The 23,437-nt window shown below is 44.5% G+C and overlaps 2 protein-coding genes across 4 annotated transcripts in view; one reads left to right on the top strand and one right to left on the bottom strand.

The window, feature by feature from the left end:
* Positions 1-9,551, top strand: part of Nif3l1 (NGG1 interacting factor 3 like 1) — a 38,796-nt gene extending 29,245 nt beyond the window's left edge. For all 3 annotated transcript variants that reach the window (XM_059278517.1, XM_059278515.1, XM_059278516.1), the window contains 3 exons: positions 2,541-2,679; positions 4,279-4,362; positions 9,125-9,551. In XM_059278517.1, the coding sequence (XP_059134500.1) occupies positions 2,541-2,679; positions 4,279-4,362; positions 9,125-9,309 (408 nt within the window). In that variant the 3' untranslated portion in view covers positions 9,310-9,551. The remainder of the gene's footprint in view (positions 1-2,540; positions 2,680-4,278; positions 4,363-9,124) is intronic.
* Positions 9,552-12,322: 2,771 nt separating this feature from the next.
* The window catches only part of Orc2 (origin recognition complex subunit 2), a 38,930-nt gene continuing 27,815 nt past the window's right edge, over positions 12,323-23,437 (bottom strand). The window contains exons 12-18 of the mRNA XM_059278324.1: positions 21,441-21,573; positions 19,214-19,310; positions 18,238-18,384; positions 16,344-16,515; positions 14,705-14,766; positions 13,932-14,050; positions 12,323-13,094 (exon numbers count right to left, since the gene is read on the bottom strand). Coding sequence (XP_059134307.1) covers positions 13,008-13,094; positions 13,932-14,050; positions 14,705-14,766; positions 16,344-16,515; positions 18,238-18,384; positions 19,214-19,310; positions 21,441-21,573 — 817 coding nt within the window. The 3' untranslated portion in view covers positions 12,323-13,007. The remainder of the gene's footprint in view (positions 13,095-13,931; positions 14,051-14,704; positions 14,767-16,343; positions 16,516-18,237; positions 18,385-19,213; positions 19,311-21,440; positions 21,574-23,437) is intronic.

The following is a 23,437-nucleotide window of genomic DNA, read 5'->3' as shown; positions in this document are numbered from 1 at the left end:
CTTTTTTTTTGTTTGTTTGTTTGTTTGTTTGTTTGTTTGTTTTTCGAGACAGGGTTTCTCTGTGTAGCTTTGCGCCTTTCCTGGAACTCACTTGGTAGCCCAGGCTGGCCTCGAACTCACAGAGATCCGCCTAGCTCTGCCTCCCGAGTGCTGGGATTAAAGGCGTGCGCCACCACCGCCCGGCTCCTTATGGCTTTGCAGATTGCAACACACTTCTCTTGTTGATCCGCGGGATGAGAATAAGACCACCACCACAGTTTGTTTTTAAGATTTATTTATTCTGTGCACAGTGTTCTGCCTGCATGTGTCCCTGCAGGCCAGAAGAGGGCGCCAGATCTCATTACAGATGGTTGTGAGCCACCATGTGGTTGCTGGAAATTGAACTCAGGGCCTCTGGAAGAGCAGCCAGTGCTCTTAACCGCTGAGCCATCTCTCCAGCCCCACTACCACAGTTTTTGACTCAAATTTGAAGCAAGGTTTATTAAATACTGGCCAGGACAATGGACACTGTTTAGGTTCCTGTCTGGGATTCCCAGAGACTGGCACAGATTACTTTAGTCGGTGCTTATAAAGGCAAACCCACAAGGCTGTATACTTCCCGTCTTCATCCTGATGTACTCCCTGCCTGTGTATGATCAAGCACATCCTGCACAGTTAGGGCAACCAGCCTGGTTTACAGAAGTGAAAACATGTGCTTGTCATCTTACATGAACAGCCCCCGGCATTCCAGGAGGTTATCTCTCCTTGCGCAAGTGGGGCTTACTGGTTAGAGGCATTTTTATTTTATGGATCTCTTAAGTACGGTGATTCAAACTTAAAACATAACTTCAGCCGTCACTCTCTTGAGCTGGTTCTATTCTGTCTGCAGCTCTCCTTGGCAGGTATCCCCTGGCCCTGACATCTCCAGCATCCTGGTGATCTAGTGCAACCCAGGCTTCACTTGTAAAAGTTTGCAAAATGGCTTCTCAGTGCTCCACGTAGGGACTTTCCCGCCACCCACTTGGCTTCAGTGGCTCTCCATAGCTGTGGAGGAAGACTCCTTGACGTCTTTAGTAGTGTACCCTTTGTGGCTGAAAGGTTTTCTGTGTCCTGCCCGGTCCACTGCCTCTCAGACCCAAGTAAACACACAGAGGCTTATGGTAATTAAAACGGCTCGGCCTGTAGCTCAGGCTCACTACTGACTAGCTCTTGCACTTAAACTCAGCCAATTTCTGTTAGTCTATATGTTGCCAAGTGTTCAGTGGCTTTACCTGTGTGCCATTACATGCAGCACCGTGGACGGTGAGCTGGCATCTCCTGACTCAGCCTTCCTCTTCCTAGAATTCTCCTTGTCTGCTTATCCTGCGTATACTTCCTGCCTGGCTACTGGCCAATCAGTGTTTTATTAAACCAGTGTACAGAAGCATTATCCCACAGCAACCCTTCGTGACCCTAAAGCCAGAACTACATGGACAACACTGACAAGTTCAGCTGCCCACTTGAGGTGGAACCTGGCCCCCTTAGATCACATCTGCAGAAGCCTCTGGTCGTTGCTTTTTAGGGGCAGAAAATCCCTTAGGTGGTTTCACAGGTTGGAAACTTAACCGGGTGGGGTCTTCCCCTGAGGGCGCCCACCTCTGTTTCACATCAACCCTCTCCCGATCTCTGGGCTCGAGCATTACACTCCCTGGTGTTCGTCTCTTCAAACTGCGTTTTGTATTTCTTTCTGCCCTGTGTGCCCTTTTTCATTGTAGATGTGCATAAGAGTGATAACTAGTAACCAAGTAACAGACCGTCTTAAAATCTCCTCTACCAAAACTTTTTGACTTAGCCTCAGGCAGCTAATCAAGGCAGAAAGCAGCCACGTTCTCTGTCACATATCCCAAGAATAGAGTCTAACCCAGTTGCTAATATTGCTCCCTCTGAAACCTTCTGAGCTGGGCTTCCTCTGTCTACACTGCTCACATCTTGGTTTAGAATGTCCTTCCATGTCCGGTCCCCATCCTGTCGTAATGCACTTTGACATCCCTCCATTTTTGTCTCCTTTCTGGTTTTCTCGAGGTTCTAAGACCCAGTAAAACCAAAGATTCCAGTCCCAGCTCATTCCATCATTCCTTCTAAAAGAAAGATTTATTTTTTATTTTTAAGATACGAGTGTTTTGTCTGCATGTATGTGTGTGGCTGTGGAGGCCAGAAGAGGGTGTTGGATCCCTTGGAGTTTACAAGTCATTGTGAGATGCCGTGTGGGTGCTGGGCACCAAACTCGGGTCCTCTGCAAGAGCAGCGAAGTCCTCTTTTTGATGAGCCCTTTCTCCAGCCCCCAGGCTGTCTTGTCATTCCTTTGTGTTCCCCAACCTTGTAGCACCGGCCTTGAATTTAAAAACTTCGTTTTGAATGTGTTAAATATCTAGCAGGGTGTGAGCTCCCAGAAGTTAGATGTTCTTGTTAGGTTTGTATCCCAAACTTTAGCTTATGCTATCACAAATCTTATTGATTCCAATCGTTCTATACATTTCTTTGGACCGGAGAAAGATAATGTTCTAACTTGTGTTTCTCTTCAGCCTTTGCTTCTGAATACCGGAATGGGCCGGTTGTGCACCCTGGATGAACCTGTCTCCCTGGCAACAGTGATAGAGCGAATCAAAGGACACCTAAAGCTAGCTCACCTGCGCTTAGCTCTTGGAGTAGGGAAGACCGTGGGTAAATACCTTTCATCACCTAGCAGATCTGCTGTGCTTTGGACAGATTTGGTTTGGGTTATTTTTGACACCTGACCTCATAGAGCATAGGATGGCTTCAAACTCCTTTTGCTTCTATCTTCCCCCAAGTGTGTGTGCTGCTTTTATTCATGTACGTGGTAGACAACACGTTAGTAGCTCAGGGAGATAGTTAGTCTTCCTTGTCAACCAGGGTGGGCTGGGCTCTGATGTGGACTACGTCTCCCTAGCCTAAGTGATAAAATTCCTTAGTTTTCTGTGTTCATCTCCAGTCAGCATTGGAAGTCTGTCAGTCATAAACTGGTCATTGTTGCAGTGGGAACAGAGGGTTTTACATCATGGAGTCAAAAGTCTAGACCGGGCTGGGTGTGGTGGTCCATACCTTTACTTCTAGCACCTGACAGAAGCAGGTGGATCTCTGTGCTTGAGCTGAGTCTGCAAAGTGAGAAAGTGAGTTACAGCTAAGGCTACACCCTGAGATCCTGTCTTTAAAAAGGAGGCGGGGAAGAGGTGCCTGACACATTTGTAGCATCCTGCTTTTTTTTTTTCCTTTTGAGGATTTATTTAACTTGGAGGGTTGCATGTGTGTTGTCAGACCCCTGGAGCTGGAGTTACAGGTGGTGAGCCACCAGACATGGATGCTGGGAACCAAACTGGGTCCTCTGGAAGAGCAGCAAGTGCTTTTAAACTGAGCGTCCATCTCTCCTGCTCTGCATTTCTCTTTCTAGAACTTTCCCTCTTGCCTCAGTCTGCAGACCAGCTGAGGTTTGTTATTAGCACTGAGCAAAGCCTGAAGCCTGGAGCTGCAATTCTGCTGTCGCTCAGAGGCTTATGGGTTTGTGCAGCTGCATTCAGAGGAACAATGCCCTGTGTTCCCTGTGTAGAACCAAAGATGGATCTGTTTGCGTAAATTTAAAATAAAATTGTTTTTGGAGCTGGGCATACTGGCACATGCCTGTAATCTGAACATGTGTGGAGCTGAGGCAGGAGGATCACTGGTTCTGCTCAAGTTCTAATTTTGGTTGGCCCCAAATTTAGGCTTATCCTCACACATGCTGGGATTATAGGCATGTGCCATCACCATGCCTGCTTTTTGGTTTAGTTTTTTTTTTTTTTTTTTTAATCTGTCTGTCTATCTATCTATCTATCATTGTCTATCTATATCTATCTATCATTGTCTATCTATATCTATCTATCTATCTATCTATCTATCTATCTATCTATCTATCTATCTGGGTTTTTCAAGACAGAGTTTCTTTGTGAAACAGTCCTAGCTGTCCTGGAACTCGTTCTGTAGACCAGGCTGGCCTCGAACTCACACAGCTCTACCTGCCTCTGCCTCCTGAGTGCTGGGATTAAAGGTGTGTGTCACCACCACCTGGCTATTGTTTTATTTTTTGAGACAAGGTCTCGCAGTGTAGCCCCTGACTGTCCTGTGACAGCATAATTATCAAGACAGCATAATTCATACACTGGTAAAGAGATTAGCCAGTCTGCGTTAGGGTTAGGATTTGTAGTACAAGCTGTGGTGTTAAACTGAAGGGTTCTGTCTATAATAACACCTCTTGTTTTTGTCTTCAAGAGTCTCCAGTCAAAGTTGTAGCCCTGTGTGCTGGTTCTGGGGGCAGCGTTCTACAAGGAGTGGAGGCTGACCTTTACCTCACAGGTAGGAACCTTTCTGGATCTCTTTCTCAACCTTGCTTTACTTCTTAAACATTCAAAACTCGCAGATTTTAGGACTGTGCCTGGCATGGGTGACTTGCTTTTCCCCTTTCATTTCTGTTTGTTTTTGAGGTGCAGGGCTTTGAACCCGGGGCCTCCTGCATGCCGGCAAACACTATACTACAAGCTATACCACCAACCCCTAGTAAATGTTTTGAACTTGAACTAAACAGGAATTATATCAAATTGAAGGCATACCGTGTTGTCTGTAGAGGGGAGAAATGACTTGACAGTCTGTTAGTTTGCCCCTAAATTGATTTCCATTGGTTTTTACGTAACCACTTTCTTTCTCAGTAGTGTCCGTAGTGGAAGGCTTTTCTGTCTTGTTATCTGGCCCAAAAGCTAGTAATCAGTTCTGTTAAGTCAAGCTTTGAAATCTTTCTAGAACCTTCCCTGAAGTACTTACTGCATTGTGCCTCTAATGGTCCCCCAAATTAGTTTTTATTTTGGGATTTTACTTTTATTGTGTGTGCCACAGCACACACATGTAGAACTCAGAAGACCACTGTGGGAGTTGGTCCTCACTGTGTGAGTTCCTGGGATTGACCTTGATTTCTCAGCTTGAGGGCAAGTATCCCTAGCTGTCTCACCCACCAGGAAGGGTCTCACTGGCTAGTCCTGGCTGACCTGGAACTCACCAGGTAGACCAAGTTAGTTGACCCTGAACTCAGAGATCCTCCACTTCGGCCTCCTGTTCGCTGGGATTGAAGATGGGCACCCCCATACCGGGCTGCCTTTGGCTTGATGTGGTGTATGTACCCCCGCCAGGCCTAGAACTTGCTAACCAGGCTGGCCTTGAACAGTGGCAGAGATGACAGACTTGTGCCCATGCCCAGTCCAGAATTTGTTTTCCAGATGTAAATGCGATGGACTAGCCATTGACTCATGTGTCCAGGTGAAATCTAAGTGAGCATCCTCTCCTGCAGCCCTGAGCTTAGGGCTTCCTCTGCGGACAGTGCCTTTTTCTTGTCTCCCTTTTTTGTACTTTTAGTGATGAGCTCAAAAAACAAAACAAAAAAACCACCCAAGATTGTTCTGGCACCATCCTCCTAACTCTCCTTTGTCCTGACTTCTTTTTTTTTTTTTTTTTTTGGTTTTTCTTTTTTTTTGAAGCAGGGTGTCTCTGTGTAGCTTTGCGCCTATCCTGGAACTCGCTCTGTAGTCCAGGCTGGCCTCGAACTCACAGAGATCCTCCTGGCTCTGCCTCCCGAGTGCTGGGAGTGTGCGCCACCGCCGCCCTTTGTCCTGACTTCTACCATGCATCTCTGGCAGGTGAAACATGGCTGCTTTCTGCCTCTTGAGTGTCCCACTCTGCCCTTGAGGACAGAATCTAAGACGCTGGTTAATGTCCTTTTCCTCTTTTATTTATTTATTTAGAGACAGGATCTCACTATGTAGCGAGTGGCAGTGGCTGGCCTGGAACTCACAGAGATCAACTTGCCTTGGCCTCAAGTGCTGGGATCAAAGGCGTGCGCCACCATGTCCACTACAACCATGCTCTTCTTTTTCTTGATTTTTGAAACTAAGTCTCACAATAAGGCCAGACCAACCTCAAACCTGTCATCTTCCTGCCTCAGTGTGAGCCCAGCCCAGACCTGGTTCATTTTCATCCTAAGAATTCTTTGAGGGCTGGGGAGATGCCCTGTTAGTAAGGCGCCTGCCATGCAAGCAGGAGGACCTGAGTTTGGTCCAAAGCCCACCCCGGTGCTAGCGAGGAGACAGAGGACCCATAGGGTTTACTGTCAGCGGTCTAGGTGAGTTCCTGAGCTCCGTGTTCAATAAAGACCATCTAAAAACATGAGGTGGAGAGAAATTAATAAATGTACTAATTTCCCACGTTCACATAGAGGGATGTCCTCGTTCTGAGATTAGACAAGGAACCATGGAGGGTAAAGTGTCAGCCTGCCTGCACTTTAGACCCAAACCCTTTACACACATACGGAAGGCTTTGGATTTGTCCTGACTAGATCCTTAAGCCAAGCAGATAAATGAGCTTAGTTAATGAATTGTGGGGAGGCAACAGACAGCTGGGGTGAGTGTCAGCTGCCTTGGAGAGAAGTCCTGAACTTCAGTTGAGGAACTACATGACCTTGATGACAGTGAAGGAATCACATGTGAAATCCCTAAGCGCACACACAGGGACAGGCAGCATCCTTCACCTGGTCACATGTGAAATCCCCAAGTGCACACACAGGGACAGGCAGCGTCCTTCACCTGGTCACGTGTGAAATCCCCAAGTACACACGCAGGGACAGGCAGCGTCCTTCACCTGGTCACGTGTGAAATCCCCAAGTACACACGCAGGGATAGGCAGCATCCCTCACCTGGTCACGTGTGAAATCCCCAAGTGCACACACAGGGACAGGCAGTGTCCTTCACCTGTCACTGTTCAGAGGACTAGAGGCATTTCCAAGTGCCTTCCCTTTGTCACCTGCTTCCACAGCACATGCCCACCTGTTCCTTAGGGCAGTGAAAAGTGAGAGTGACCATGGAGCAGGCTCTAGGGTCAATGCTCTAACCATTTCCTTTGCTGCTTCTCCTGATCTATGTTCTATTATCTGGCACTGTCTTTTTAAGTATACATGACGGGTTTCATTGTGACCGGTTCATGCACATGGACTTTGAACACACTCTTGTCCGTCCAATCTGCTGGTCTCTCCTCTCCCTTCCCAACTGCTTCCTCTTTTCTCTTCTTAGGAGCCAGTGAGTTTCATTAAAGTTGCTCACACCTCTTCTGCCCTCCATCACCCATACATACATGGCATGTACTTGCAAACATACATATGCATACAGTTAAAAACAATCTAGTTCTTAAGAATTGTAAAGTAATATGTGTATAAGATAAGGTCAAGCAATTCCAAAATGTTAAGGTGTTTTAAAGGGTGATCACATACAAACTATTCCTAACAGTGAACTGATACTGTTGTATAGAGTTGAAAACAGCCAGCTCACTTTCCAAGTAAGAACACACTTTTCTTATTTTTACATTTAAAAAATTTAGCTGGGATCTGATGGCACACACTGTAGCTAGAGTTTTTCTGCCTGGCCCACAGTCAGGACAAATCTCTCTCACCTGCCAGTCCCACAGCCTCTCAGACCCGACCAAGTAAACACAGAGACTTATGTTGGTTACAAACTGTATGGCCGTGGCAGGCTTCTTGCTAACTGTTCTTACAGCTTAAATTAATCATTTTCTATTAATCTATACCTTGCCACGTGGCTCGAGGCTTACCGGCATCTTCACATGCAGTTTGTCATCGTGGCGGCTGGCAGTGTCTCTCTGACTCAGCCTTCCACTTCCCAGCTTTATTCTCCTCCTTGTCCCGCCTATACTTCCTGCCTAGCCACTGGCCAATCAGTGACTTATTTACCAACCAATCAGCAACACACTTGACATAAAGAACATCCCACAGCAACACGCCTTAAATCCCATGATTTGGGAGGCAAAAGCAGAGGATCTCTGTGAATTCCAGTACAGCCAGGGCTACACAGAGAAACCCTGTCTCAAAAAAACAAAACAACAAACATTTAAAAAAATTTTAATGGCTTTATGTCTGTAAACCCTGATTAAAGTTTAACTTTCTATAAACCAAATTGTATATAACACACAGGCACACACTTTATTATTTCCAGAGTTTCATTCATATTACATTTATCTCTCCTCCCCCACAATGTTTTTGTTCTCAAATTCAGTCATCAAATTTACAAATGATATTTTTAAAAATTTACAACTTATTTGAGTTTTCCCTATATCTTTTCACAGTAACTTTTTTTTTCTTTCGTTTTGGTTGTTCAAGACAGGGTTTCCCTGTGTAGCTCTGGATGTCCTAGAACTCACTCTATAGACCAAACTGGTCTCAAACTCAGAGCTCCTCCTGCCTCTGCCTCTGGAATGCTGGGATTAGATTAAAGGCGTGCGCCACCGCTGCCCAGCCACAATAACTAACAAGGCATTTTTTTGTTTAACTGCTTATTTGTTGACGGGTCTCCTATAACCCAGGATTGCCTCCAGCTATTTAGCTGAGGCTGGCTCGGATGCTTGATCCTCTTCCTCAGCTTCCCAAATTCTAGGGTTACAGGGTTATCCTTGGCAGCATACTGATCAAGTATTTATGTCCAAAATGCTACAACACTATTTTAACACAAGCATAAGAGGAAAATTCCACACCTAGACTCATGTGACAGGTTATAGTAAAAATGCTGGCACATTCAAAATACTACAGACACTATGTTCAGGCCATGAGAATAAATTACAGATGAAACAAAATGAAATTCATGCTTTGGGCTCACGGGTAAACAAATTTGCTCTGCAAGTCTGATGACTGGACTTCAGTTCCAGACGCCACAAGGGGAGGAGAGAACTGACTTCTCAAAGCTGATTTCTGACCCCCGATAATGCATCAGGGCACATCTTACTCACACACACACACACACACACACACACACACACACACACCCAGCACACCCAGTGCCATCTGTCTTCTGTCCCTTTCCCGTATTCTTGCTCCTGAACATAGATGTGACGCAGCACCATAAAGTGATATGTAGTTTGAACTTCCTTTTCCTGTGCTGGGCAGCAAACGCAGGACCTTGTGCGCTGTTGCGTTCATTCATTCAGAATACAGATGTGGTCTCCCTGCTGCAGCGGTTCAGAATGCACACATTCCATGTCTAAGATTTAAGCGTTGCTCTTTCCTCCTGGGCAGGTGAAATGTCCCACCATGATGTTCTGGATGCTGCCTCCAAAGGAATAAATGTCATTCTTTGTGAACACAGCAACACCGAACGAGGCTTCCTTTCCGATCTTCAAGAAATGCTGGGTGTCCACTTGGAGAATAAGATTAATATTATCCTGTCTGAGACAGACAGGGACCCTCTTCGTGTGGTTTAAAACACACAAGATGTCATGGTGACACAAGCCACCTATCATTTGGATGGAAATAGGACTGTGCGGGAAGAGCTGGTGGTGCTGACATCCTGCAGAACAGCTCGATCGACATCATTTTCAGTTCTTCGGTCTGGCTCGCTAATGTTACAGCTCATGAGGTAAAGACCATATGTAAAGAGTACAATAAAGACAAATATTCACTATAAACTCTTGGAAAAGGTGACTAAAACCTGTATGTAACAAGGCATTTTTTGTTTGGTTGCTTGTTTAGGACAGAATCTCCTGTAACCCAGGATAGCCTCCAACTCACTATTTAGCCGAGGCTGGCCTTTAGGTCACCTTGAGCTGAGGTGCATGCCCACCAAATGCAGGGATTAAAGGCATGCACTTAACGTTCTTGAGAAGTGGTTCTGTGTGGATGAGGTGTTTCAGTCTCAATGATCTTTGTCATTTAAAAACAGATTTGGAGCTGGGTGTGGCAGTGCACAGCTGCAATCCCAGTATCTGGCAGGCAAAGGCAGGAAGCTTAGGAGTTTCCAAGCCTGCCTGGAACCCTGTCTAAAAAAGAAAAGCAGCCGGAGAGATAGTTCAGCAGTTAAACACACTTGCTGCTCTTGCAGTGGAATGGAATTCACTTCCTAGCACTAACATGGTAGCTCACAACCACCTGTAACTCCAGCTGTAGGGCATCTAACACACTCTGATCTCCATAGGTACCCACACTCACAAAGACAAGAAAAACAGCAAAAAATGGATCTAGATTTATTTCTAAGCAGCATTTTTTGGGTGATGAGGTCAGTCTATGTACTTTTTGATTTTCTGAGACAGGGTTTCTCTGTAGTTTTGGTGCCTGTCCTGGAACTCACTCTGTAGACCAGCCTGGCCTCGAACTCAGAGAGATCCCCCTTCCTCTGCCTCCCGAGTGCTCGGATTAAAGGTGTGCGCCACCACCATCTGGCAGTCTATATATTTTTAGGTTAGGCATCGGAAAGAAATTTTTATCAGGATTTAAAAAAAAAACCATCAGTGATCACTGTCTACATTTCTACTTGTTCCTATAATTTTGTTTTTTGGTGGTGTAGGGATCAAACTAAGCACCTTGTCTGTTTACTGCTGAAGTTGGTAGTGTGAACCTGGGAGAGCAGGGCCTAAAAATGAGGCAGAATAAAGTCTCCTGCAATAGCCAACTTTATTCAGAGCATCAGACAATTCATACTCTGAGGGTTAAGAAGTCACCTAAGTGTACAGTCCCGAGGACAAATGGCACAGGGCAAAAACATGTTTTCCCTAGAGGCATATGAACAAATAACCATAGCCAGCTGTAAAGAATAATCTAAAGTGAACCCACTCTTATCTGCGCTACACCTGGGAGGGCCATGAAAGCTCATTCCAAGAACAGTTTTGTGGTTTTGAAGAAACAGATCACAAGATTCTTGTCTTGTTTTCTTGGAGTTTTCTCACAAGCACTCAAAATTCCCCTTGTACAACCCTATCCCCCTTGTACTTATTTTTTTTTTAATTTTTAAAATTTTTTTTATTTTTTGGTGTTTTGAGACAGCCCTAGTTGTCCTGGAACTTGGCTTGCTCTGTAGACTAGGCTGGCTGGCCTCAAACTCACTGAGATCCTCCTGCCTCTGCCTTCCGGGTGCTGGGATTAAAGGCGTGCGCCACCACCGCCCAGCTGTACAACTCTATTCTTGAACTGTGTTCCAACATTGTGAATGGAAGGCCAAGTGTTGTACCACTGAGCTCTCAAGTCACTTGGAATTTTATCACTAATTAATGGTATTAAACATTCAAAATACAACTAGTGATTACTATACAGCATTTCCTGCAGGTATCCTACAAGCCAGACTCAGAAAGACACATTCTGCATGTCCTCTCTTATGAAGAACTTGGATATGTATGTTTGTGTGTGGGTGCATGCGGTCATAGAACCAGAAGGGAAGAGACAAGATAAAGATAAAGAGATTTTTAAGGAAAAGGAGGGTAATGAGGATACATGAGATAAAGCAGAAGGGAGAGAGGGAGGCATGGCTATTGGGGATGGGAAGGAATGAGGACCAAGTACAAGGAAGTGTGTATGTGTGTATATATATAATATATATATTATATATATTGTTTTTATCACATATTTTATTATGTATGTTTTTTATTATATATATTGTTTTTTAAAAAACTATAAGCCAGGCGGTAGTGGTGCATGCCTTTAATCCCAGCACTGGGCAGGCAGAGGCAGGTAGCTCTTTATGAGTTCGAGGTCAGCCTGGTCTACAAAGTGAGTTACAGTACAGCCAGGGCTGTTACAGAGAAACTTTGTTCCTAAAAACAACAGAAAAAAACAAAACAACAACAAAAAACTGTAAAGGCAGATGCAAAGATGTGTATATTATATGTTTGTTTATGATGTGGTAGTTAATGAACTAGACATATTAAACAAGAACACAAGGTCCACGGAACTGGAGAGATGGTTCAGTGGGAAAGTGTTTGCTCTGGAACAGAGGCCCTGAATTTGCATCCCAGCACCCATGCACAAAGCTGGGCATGGCTGTGGTGCCCCAACGCCAGCACTGGTGGGAAGACAGGCTGACTGACGGCTTGTTGGCAGCACTTCTGGCCTACAAGGAGCTTCTGGTTCAGGAGACGTTCTCTCAAGGCAGTAAGGCAGAACACGGCAGAAATCACTTCACATCTTACTGTGGCTTCTGCACACACACACACACACACACACACACACCACACACCACAAGAAGAAAGTGCAAACCAGCCAGTTTCCTGTGTATCACTGTGTGTTTATTGAATGTTTGTTGAAGCTGGGTGTCACTGTAGCTCAGACTGGGCTAGAACTCATCTTTCCCTGCCTCGTCTTCCTGTGTCGGATTACAAAGGTGAGCTCATGTCTTGCTACCGTTGTTCTGAAGGAGAGAAGCAGTCTGCCTGCCTGACTCCTGAACAGTGGCAGGAAAGGGCTGGGCCAGCTATTCCTGCGTGCTATTTAAGAAAATAAACGTCAATGTACAAGAATAAGGAAATCTCTTTATTTTCTATTGTCCTGAAAACAATTACTAACATGTAAATCAGGATTTTATTTTAGTCTGACTTCTCGTTCGTATCATAAAAATCAAGGTCATGGTATAAATACTAACTATTTTAAATGTGCTTCCGAGGCTGGGCACATACCCTATCTATTCCTTGCATTTCTCCCACTGTCTCAGTTGAGACAGCCTACGTCCGCAGGGAGAGACTTCTGAAATGTTTTCATTATTTCAGAAAAAGCACTAGCCACCTCCTTCCTCCTAAGTTCTGTGTGACCCCATCTCTGTACTGATCTGAAACAAGTGCACTTGTAGTAATTCAGCTCGGGAGTTAAACTGCCCTCAAAAATTAGGGATAGCATTCCATATAAAATAATCCAAAAATATCCACTTCCAAATAATCCCTGAGCATACTGTTCATCCAGCAATAAGTCTCCAGAGAAGTAATAAATTAAAGGCACATTTCCCTCCCAACTCAATGACCACTGCATAGTATTAGAGACAGTACACCAGCCAGGCTAATCAAAGTTCAAATTGATTATATGCCCCTTCAATAGTAAATCTTGTATGCTGGACCGAATGATCTAATGTTGGATGTAAACCAGCATTCTTGCTAGAGGAGCAGCAGCTGGGGTACGATGACTTTTCCACCTAAAAGGAGACAGTCTAAGCCTCTTCCTCTTCCTTCTCCAAGAAATCAGCCAATGTTCCGCTGTCAACGGGAATTAATAAATATTCCACACCATCAGTTCCCTACAAGACAGAAGAATACTCCGTATGTTAATCCTCGGTAAGGGAGCTATCTGGACTTTTCTAACAAAACACCTGGCCTTTTAAATTATTGTTATTATTATTATTATTTTGTTTTTTTGAGACAAGGTTTCTCTGTGTAAACCTGGCTGTCCTGGAACTCGCTCTGTAGACCAGGCTGGCCTGGAACTCACAGAGATCTGCCTGCCTCTGCCTCCCGAGTGCTGGGATTAAAGGTGTGCCCCACCACACCACCCTTCACTTGATTTTGAATGCATTCAAGTAGCTCTCACCTAAAAATACCTTTTGGGGTTGGAAAGATGGCTCAGCAGTAAGAGCACTGACTGTTCTTCCAGAGGATCTGGTTGGATTCCAGCACCCACATGGCGGCTCACAACCACCAGTAACTCTAGTTCCGGGGCTCCAATGCCCTCTTCTAGTTTCTACAGGCACCAGGTGAGCACAAATGGTGCACACACTTAAAAATAGTTAGAAATGTCCTGGACAGACTCTTCCTCTTTACACACTGCCCTAAACTTCACCTTTCCAGAGCTGTCCATAAAATGTCTCCTCTTTTCTCCCAGCAGTCCATCCACAGCACCACAGAGCAAGGGCTCACTGTCACATCATCCCATATTCCAAAGCCCCAGATATGTCCAGTCTGTGTCTTCTTGGCCTCTCAGAAGCACTACAGGGTACCATTCACTCTCTTGTCCCTGGTTTCTGTGACATCATTTCTTGTTTTTTTTTTTCCTTCCTTTCTGGCTGTTCCCCCGCCTTTGTCCTCAGTAATAACACGCACTAACCCCACCCCAGTGCTAGCTACCCCAGCAGTCCCACCTTCTTCGTTCTTAGGAGTTTGTGATCCCGAAATTCAGTCAGCTGGGCTCGCAGTGTGAGATCACTGTTCACGAGGAATGCCTCCCGACACTGCTGGTAGAAGTCTTGAAAAGAAAGTCCTGGGGAGACGAAAAGACTTAAGTCATTCAATGTTCTATTTGCCTTAAAAAAAAATTAAAATAAAATTTAAAAAAAAGGAGAGTGTCCTGCTATGTAGCTCTGGCCAGCCTGGAACTTGTATAGCAATCAGGCTAGCCTGGAACTCAGAGATCCACCTGCCTCTGTTTCTTTTCTTTTCTTTTTGGTTTTTCAAAACAAGGTTTCTCCGTGTAGTTTGGAGCCTGTCCTGGATCTCGCTCTGTAGACCAGGCTGGCCTGGAACTCACAGAGATCTGCCTGGCTCTGCCTCCCGAGTGCTGGGATTAAAGGCGTGCGCCACTGTCACCCAGCCTGCCTCTGTTTCTTAAGGGCTGAGATGAAAGGTATGGACCACCATGCCAGGCATAAGTGTGTATGTGTACCAGATACACATCCATAGTTCCAGTAGTGCATGGAATTCTAAAAGTAAGTGGGCCTGTCTTCCAATTCCCATTAGCAATCTACTGAGCAGTGTATTTGCAAAGATGCTGGAAATTCCCTACGGGTTTGGGCAGACACACCCACCACAGAGTAGTCACTTCTCCGCTGTGAGAAATGCAGGGCTGCCACAGGGCTCTAGAACAGGAGTACAGGGGGACAGAGAGTCACATTAAATATCACAAATCATCAGATACCTATGTAGGAAGGGCTGTCCTGGTTATCCAGCTGGAACTTTATAAGGAGCCTGAAAATCCCCCTACAAAAACAAAACAAAAACAAAAATTAAACAGAACCACTCTGTAGGAGTAAGTGTAAAACTATGCCAAATACGTGGCTGGCTACTCTGCCTTTTGTTCCTTCTCCAAGAAAACCATAGCCTCGTAGGAAGAAACGCTTTTCTTATCTAGGAGCGTGTGCACAGGAACATACACTCACACAAGCACGCACACACACTTTCTATAATCAAACCTGAGGAAGTTTGCTGAAACTTCCACAGTCTCAGTGCTCAGAAGACGAAGACAGGGCTGCTTGGACACAGTTCCAGACCTCTGTCCTGTGCTGGGTGTGGTGGCACAGGCCTTTAGTCTCAGGACTCAGCAAGCATAGGCAAGTAAATCTCTGGGTTTGTTCCAGGGAAGTCATGACTACACAGTGAGACCTTATCTCAAAAGCAACAAAACAAACCAAAAACCAAACAAAAAACCTCTAGCTGAGTAACAGCGAGCACCCACCTCACATTCACAAAAAATATACCAAATGCCCCGAGTTTTCTCTGTATTACAACTTAGACATTTTGGTTCAGAAACAACAAAGTTGTCTACATGCATGTATGTATGTATGTGCATCATGTATGTGCTTGCTGGGTTCCTCAGGAATTGAGGTTACATACAGCTGTGAGTCACCGTATGGATCCTCGGAACTAAGTCCAAGAATGCTTTACTTAAACTCTGAGACATCTTCCCAGCCCCTAACGACTTGTTAAAAACTATTTTAGCTTTATGGTCAATTTCATAGGCTACTATTGCATACTTTGCCTACTGAATAATCCAGTCCTAGTCACCATTTTTATCATCCTTCTGAACCCTTTACATCAAGTAGGTAGTTTTGAGTTGCCTGAGAAGGGACTCCTAACTGAGGAGATCACCACACCCCATGGGCGCCCAGGCCTGTCTGTGGGGGCACCGGTGGGTAACTGATGCAGGAGGGACTACTGTGGGCGGCACAAGCCTTAGGCTGTGAGATGCCTAAGCATGAGCCTGAGAGCGAGTCAGCCAGCAGCATCCCGCCACGGTCTCTGCCTTGACGTCTTCCCTGACTTCCTTCAATGGTGAACTGGGACCTGGAAGTGTAAGCCGAATAAATCCTTTTCTCCTCCAGGTTGCTTTGGATTACAGTATTTACCAAACAGCAGAATCACTGATAAACTTAGTAGTACATCCTCAGGTGTACAAAATATTTTATTTCTGAAGAGCCAGGATTGAATTGAGGGTTTTGTACATGTGAGACAAGTGCTCCCGACCTTCACTCCTGGTCCTTGACCGTGCAGATTATCTTTGTAGTAGTGCTGGGAGCTGAACTCAGGGGAGTTAGCATGCTGGGCAAGTGCTTGACCACTGAGCCACACCGCTAGCCCTCAATGTGGATATATGGGCATACATCTTTATGTATGCATAATGTGTATATATGGATACATGTCTTTATGTGTGTATATATATATATATATAATGTATATGTGGATATGCATCTATGTGTATATATGGGTATACATCTTTATGTGTATATATAGATATATGTCTTTATATATATAACTGTATCTGTAGTTTTTATTCTTACCTTGCATTGGGGGTAAGGCTTCGTAAGACATGAATCAGAGAACTAAGCGGCAGAGATCCAGACTGTTTAACCAGAAGGGAGTTCTCATAGGAGGTCTCTTCAGAGTAAGGATTGTATGTCGTCGTTTCATACCAAAGCCAGTTATACAGACTCTGCTTCGCATGATCCCACACTACAGGAGATGATCAAAGCAAAGGATTACAAACTACCATGCTATCCTCATGTCCACGAGACTTCACTGCAGTGAAGGAGCATTTAAAGGAAAAGCGCCAAGAGCTGGGAACGCAGCTCCAGTAGAGTGCTTGGGTAAAGTACACACGGTTCGCTGGGCACTCAGGAGGCAGAGGCAGGCGGATCTCTGTGAGTTCAAGGCCAGCCTGAGCTACAGAGCGATATCCAGGACAGGCTCCAAAGCTACAGAGAGAAACCCTGTCTCGAACCCCACTGCCAGAAAAAAAGTATACAAGGTTCTGGGTTTACAACTTAGTACTGCATTTAAAAAGATAGCATAAAATATTTCATTTTTGTCATTTTTTATATAAATCTGTAACTCACAACCTGCTTCTGCTGTCAATCAAAATCTTAATTCTTTTGTTTTGTTTTGAGACAAGGTCTCATTATGGAGCCCAGGCTGGTCTCAAACTCATAATCCTCTCGCCTCGGCCTCCAAAGTGCTAGGGTGGCAAGTATGAGCTACCTTACTTGTTTAACATCTGAATCTTTATTAGTACATTAAATACAAATGAAAATACCTCAGTACCATCAATAATTCTTTTAAAACTTTAATAAGGCAGTCAGGTGTAGTAGCACACATCTTTAATCCCAGCACTTGGGAAGCAGAGGCAGGTAGGTCTCTGTGAGTTCGAGGTCAGCCTGGTCTATAAGGAGGCTAAAGAAATGGCTCAGCAGTTAAGAATGCTTACTGCTCTTGCAGAGGACCCAGGTTCAATTCCCAGAACCTACATGACAGTTCACAATCACCTATAATTTCAGTTCCAGGGGATCTGATGCTCCTAGGCCTCTCCAGCATATGGTGCACATAAACTCACATAGGCAAAATACACATAAGTAAACAAATAAAACTTTTTTTTTTTTTTGGTTTTTCGAGACAGGGTTTCTCTGTGTAGTTTTGGTGCCTGTCCTGGATCTCGCTCTGTAGACCAGGCTGGCCTCGAACTCACAGATATCCGCCTGCCTCTGCCTCCTAGTGCTGGGATTAAAGGCATGCATCACCACTGCCCCGGCACAAATAAATCTTAAAAACTTAATAATTAACCTTCTATCATTATCACAAAATCTTTGAATTTATAAAATAAACATTTCAGGCTGTGGCTCACACATTTAATCCCAGCACTAGGGAGGCAGAGGCAGGTGGATCTCAGTGAGTTCAAGGCCAGCCTGGTCTACAGAGTGGACCAGGACAGCCAGTGCTGTAACACAGAGAAAACCTGTCTCAAAAATAAAATAAGGGGCTAGAATGATGGCTCAGTAGTTAAGAGCACTGGCTGCTCTTCCAGAGGACCTGGGTTCAATTCCCAGCACCCTCATGGCACCTCACATCTGTCTGTAACTCCAGTTCCAGGGGGTCTGACACCCTCACACAGACATACATGCAGGCAAAACACCAATGAACACAAAATAATAAATTTAATAAAAAAAAAAAGAAAGAAAACAGACAACAAACAAAACAACAACATTGTAACCCCACAAAGAGCAGGATGGAACTAGAATAACGGTCTATTTTTCCTCATGTAACTTCAGATGTAAACATATTTCTTTAGTGGAGAGCTTTAGTTCCAGTAAATTGAAACCACCTTTTAAGAAGCTGAAAATGTACTGAAAAACAGTAAGACGCTTTCGTAAGCTAATCTCTCAAGGGAGAAGAGGAACTTACTGAGAGGAGCATTGAGGTGATCAATAGACGCTAAAAGGTACACGTTCTCCAAAGATGACAGCTGTCCAAGAACTTGCTGGCTGGTGTCTCCTCTCAACATCTGGCTATCCAAGTTGTGGATAAGGAGGAAGAGTTCTAAAGAGGAATCTGGAAGGAAAGGGAATTCCATTATTATTTTCAATCAGGATCGTCAAGTCCTTACTCCATATGACGTCTAGGTATTAAAGGCTATTCAAAGGCAGGCTCCAGGCAAGCACTCTATACGTGAGTAACAAAACCCAGCCACAGGCCAGACCTGTTTTATACGATAACTGAACACTATCTGGGGCTGGGAAGATGACTTGGTTGGTAAACTGCTTGCTGGACAAGCATGAGGCCCTGAGTTCAACCCTCAGCACCCATTAAAAGAAAAGAAGAGTAAACACAAGTCCTGGATGGATGCAGGAGCTTGCGCTTGTCATCCCTGGGCTGAAAAGCAGAGGCTGAGATAGGGGGATCCTCGGGGCTTGCTGGTCAACCAGCCTAGCCAAATCCTTCGCTCGAGCTTATAGTGAGAGATTGAACACACACACACACACACACACACACACACACACGGATTAGGGAAGACACTGAATGCCAACCCCTGCCTCCATATGCACAAATACAGCCATGCAAGTTCATTCCTGCTCCCATAAACATACACACAATATTAGACATAAAAATGCCAAAGATGTACAAATCTGTTATAGGCACTTCACACTGACAATACAAAAAGTCAAATTATTCTAAAATAAAAGGCCATACAGAGTTAAGACAGTAGGAGTAACTCCTGTCAGTTAGGTGAAATTCATTGAACAAATTAGTACAACAGGAAATATTGACATGACTAGAGTATCCATATTAAAATAATATTCTTTTAAGTCTAAAACTGCATGAATACAGAGATGCAGTATGATTTCACCCTAAATGCTACAGATAGTTTCTTTTATGTTACCTTCTTTAAATTTGTTTATTATCCAGTCTCGCTGATCCAGAACACTCTGGAAAGTGCCCGTATGATTGAGGACTTCTTCAGTTATAGAATTCAGGATCTACGTCACAGAAGTGCAAGAGGTACCATATCAACTGCAATTTATTCTGTCACATGCCATAAATACAATTAGCAAATTCATCTTTTTTCGTAAATTAAAAGTGATTTTGAGTTTTCTCATAAAGTTTACAAAACACTTAAAATTCCACTGGGTTTTCAAGTATATCTAATTCTTCTTAAAAAAAAAAAATATTAAGGCTAAAAGGAAAAGGGAAGAATAACAATGTGAAAGAATAATGTAAGAGGGAGAAAAAAACAGTAAAAGAACCTTGATCAAACTCTGAATGTGAGCCAGGTGGTGGTGGTGCACACCTTTAAATCCCAGCACACAAGAGGCAGAGGCAGGCGGATCTCTGTAAATTGAAAGCGAGCCTGGTCTACATAGGGAGTTCTAGGACAGCCTGATCTACATAAAGAGACCCTGTCCCAAAATAACCGAAGGAAAAAAAGGGGGAGGACCAACTATGAGCGTGTCAAAAGAAACACACCAACACTAAGAACTAGAAAAGGAATACTACACTGGTTAATATCCAAAACCTTAATAGAATTCTCATTTGAAGTAAAAATGGTCTATGATAAATGTACTGTAAAACTGTTATTATTTCTACTTTTATTATTTATGTACTAAATGATACAAAAGTATAATCAAACTACAGATTCTTTTTTTAAGATAATTTATTTATCTTTATTTTATGTGCATTGGTGTTTTACCTACATATATGTCTGTGTGAAGGTGTCAGATCTTGGAGTTACAGATAGTTTTGAGCTGCCATGTGGGTGCTGGGAATTGAACCCGGGTACTCTGCTAGAGCAGTTGGTGCTCTTAACCGCTGAGCCATCTCTCTAGCCCCAAATTACAGATTCTGTAACTCTTAGCTGTTCTACTAGTAACGTGGTGTAGTAAATGAAGGCAACATTTCCTTAAAGTTTCGGACAGGTCAGTTTCTTTTGGGTGTTCTGGACAGTTTCATGCTGACTTGACACATACTAGAGTCATCTGAGGGGAGGGAGCCTCAATTAAGAAAATGCTTCCTTAAGATCCATCTGTATGAAAGCCTGGAGGGCATTTTGTTAATTAGTGATTGATGGGGGAGGGTCCAGCCCATGGTGGGTGGCCATCCCTGGGCTGGTGGTCCTGGGTTCTATAAGAAAGCAGGCTGAGCAAACCATGAGGAGCAAGGCAGTAAGCAGCTCCCTTCCATGGCCTCTGCATCAGCTCCTGCCTCTAGGATCCTGCGATGCTTGTGTTCCTGTCTTGACTCCCTTCAATGATGAACAGTGACGTGGAAGTGTAAGCCAAACAAACCCTTTCCTCCTCCATTTGCTTTGGTCATACTGTTTCATCACAGCAACAGCAACCCTAACTAGGTCAGCAAGTATGTGTGGATGTGAACATTTCTGTGTGGGTCCCTGTGGAGGCCACGGGACAAACTTGGGTGTTGTTATTTAGGTGCTGTCTACACGTCTATTAATTATTCTTAGAAAGATTTTTCCATTATTTTATGTGTCATGAGTGCTTTGCCTACATGTATGTATGTGCACCACGTGCATGCAGTGCCCTAGGAGGCCAGAAGGGGGTTATCAGATCCCCTGGGATGGAGACAGTTGTGAGCTGCCATGTGGATGCTAAAAATAAAACCTGGGTCCTGTGCAAGAGCAGCCAGTGTTATTAACCTCTAAGCCAACTCTCCAGCCCTATTCATTTATTTTGAGACAGGGTTTCTCATTGGCAGGAACTCATCTAGTAGGTTAGGCTGGTTGGCCAGTAAGCCTTGGGGATCAGGGGCCCCCCTACCCCAGTCTCTCCAGCACTAGTATTACAAGCACAGGCCACCATGCCTAGCTCTTAAAAAGAAAGGGTTTGGGAGAAGGAACTCAGATCGTCTTTACAGAATGAGCCATTTCCCCAGCCCCATGTCAGTTTCACACAATAAATTTAAAGATAGAAATTTAAAGCTAGACTTCTCTGAATTCAAACATATGATCTTAGCACTATACAGCCTAACTGGTATGCAGCCCCAAACAAAATCCTTTCTATTCAGTGTTCAGAAGCAGAAATTGCATCCTTACTGTGGGGCCATGACTTGGCAAAGGACATAATGTCATTCCATTTAACAGTTTTGAACCTTACTGATTTCACACTGATTCCAGGAAAGAAGCCGTTGATGACAACATGAATGGAATCTTGAAGCATGGTGGTTCGAAATTTTTCTAGTAAATCTCTCTTGGACCCCAAACCATAAAGCACAATGTTGAACCCAAGGCTGTAAGGAAAGATAACATCCATAAAATGAAAGGTTAAGACTTCTGACCACCAGCTTCATTATCAATCAGCTTAAGCTTATAAGGATTGCAGAAAGAAAAGCAGAAAAGAAGAAAGGATAAAAAGAAAAGCCAGCCACGGGGTGTGTATTATAATCCCAGCACTTTGGAGACAGAGGCAGGAGAACTGCTGTTATCTTAGAGCCAGCCTGGTTTACAAAGCAAGTTCTGGGCTAGCCAGGGCTACAAAGTGAGACTCTGCCTCATGAATATAAAGATAAACAAATGAATAAAATTAAAAGGCATCTACACATTTAAACTGTTGGTTCCCTAGAACACGGTCTATATGAGAGCTCACAGCTCCAACTTGTTCGCCAGCTTTCTCTGCAGACCTGAAGGTAAGAGTGACTACTGCCATCCTGTAACACTTCAAACAGGCTAAAGGAAAGTGGGAGTTAACAGATTAAACTTCGACAGTGAATCGTACTACAATGAACATCCAGAAGTAACAGTGTTAGCCGGAAGGTCTTCCAGTAGGAAAGCAGCGTATCATTCTAGAAGGACTACAATACTGGGGAGAAAGCAGGGAAGAGGAACCAAACTGCCAAGGATGAACCGAGTACGCATGTCAGAAGAAAAGTAGAGACCAATGAATGCGGAGGACGAAAGGAAAACGCAGTTTCCTGCTCTAGGCAACAGGACGGCTGACATGTCCAATGCTGGAAAGGAGGCAGGCGGACAGACTGGTTCACGTATGTTCAGTTATTACTGTGGCATCCACGGGGGATGGTCAACATCCATCCCAATAGTTCTGTCTACTGATGCTGCTGAGTAATGTCAGGTTGGACGTTACAGTGCTAGGGGTCGTTCACTTAGAACAGAAGCTGAGAGGATGATGGGACCAACTCCAAATCCGTGATTATCTACAGAAGCCCATCCAACAAACAATCACTTACATAAGGCCCCTAGACATGCATGACAGCCAGGACAGAGGAGGAAAGATACTCCCTGGGAGACACTGCAAGGCCAGAGTAGCAGAAACCTCCAAGGAAACTCACAGAGCTGGTTTTGCTGCTCAAGTAGGGACAACAGGTCTAGACTGGGAAGCAAAGCCAAGCTTGAGCTGACAGACTGGAAAAAGAAGAACTGCTAGGCTGGAGGGTGGGATCAAAAGCAAAGAGCTGCTGTACAGACCTACGATGCACACACCCACAGCTACCAAGAAGAACCCAGCATTGACGGGAGGGTGAGAGTGGAAACTTCTGTTCTCACAGCGGCGCCGATGGCCTGGTTTCTGACTGCTTTTTGTCCATGTCCCCCTCTCCAATGACATTCCCGCCATGCTCTCCTCCCTCCCTCTGGACTGGACCCAATGCCTCACAAATGCAGGCACACACTCTTCCTCTGAGACACAGTCCAGTCTCTGCTGCTGTTTGCGGTCTGAAACAGCCTTGTGAAGTTGCTCAGAACTGTCCTCTCGTCACCTCAGTGACTCTGCTGTGTGTTAGCCTGTGGGTACCTTTTCATCAGTGTACAGTTTAAAAACCTACAGCCACAGCTACTTATTTCTGCATCAGTGACTGTGGCCCAAGCCGGCCTCGAATTTACTGTGGTAGCTAAGGGGGACCTTGAAATCTATCTTGATCCTCCCGCCTCTCTCCATCAACTGAAAGGGATTACAGGTGTGTGCCATCACGCCAGGCTAAGAGCCTCCTGATACAAGTATAAAAGTTTTAAAAATTAGGGCTGGAGAGATGGCTCAGAGGTTAAGAGCACTGTTTGTTCTTCCAAAGGTCCTGAGTTCAATTCCCAGCAACCACATGGTGGCTCACAACCATCTGTAATGAGATCTGGCACCCTCTTCTG

Source organism: Peromyscus eremicus, chromosome 13 (assembly GCF_949786415.1).
Source record: "Peromyscus eremicus chromosome 13, PerEre_H2_v1, whole genome shotgun sequence".
Taxonomy (NCBI): Eukaryota; Metazoa; Chordata; class Mammalia; order Rodentia; family Cricetidae; genus Peromyscus; species Peromyscus eremicus.
This window is presented reverse-complemented; position numbering and strand designations above follow the sequence as displayed.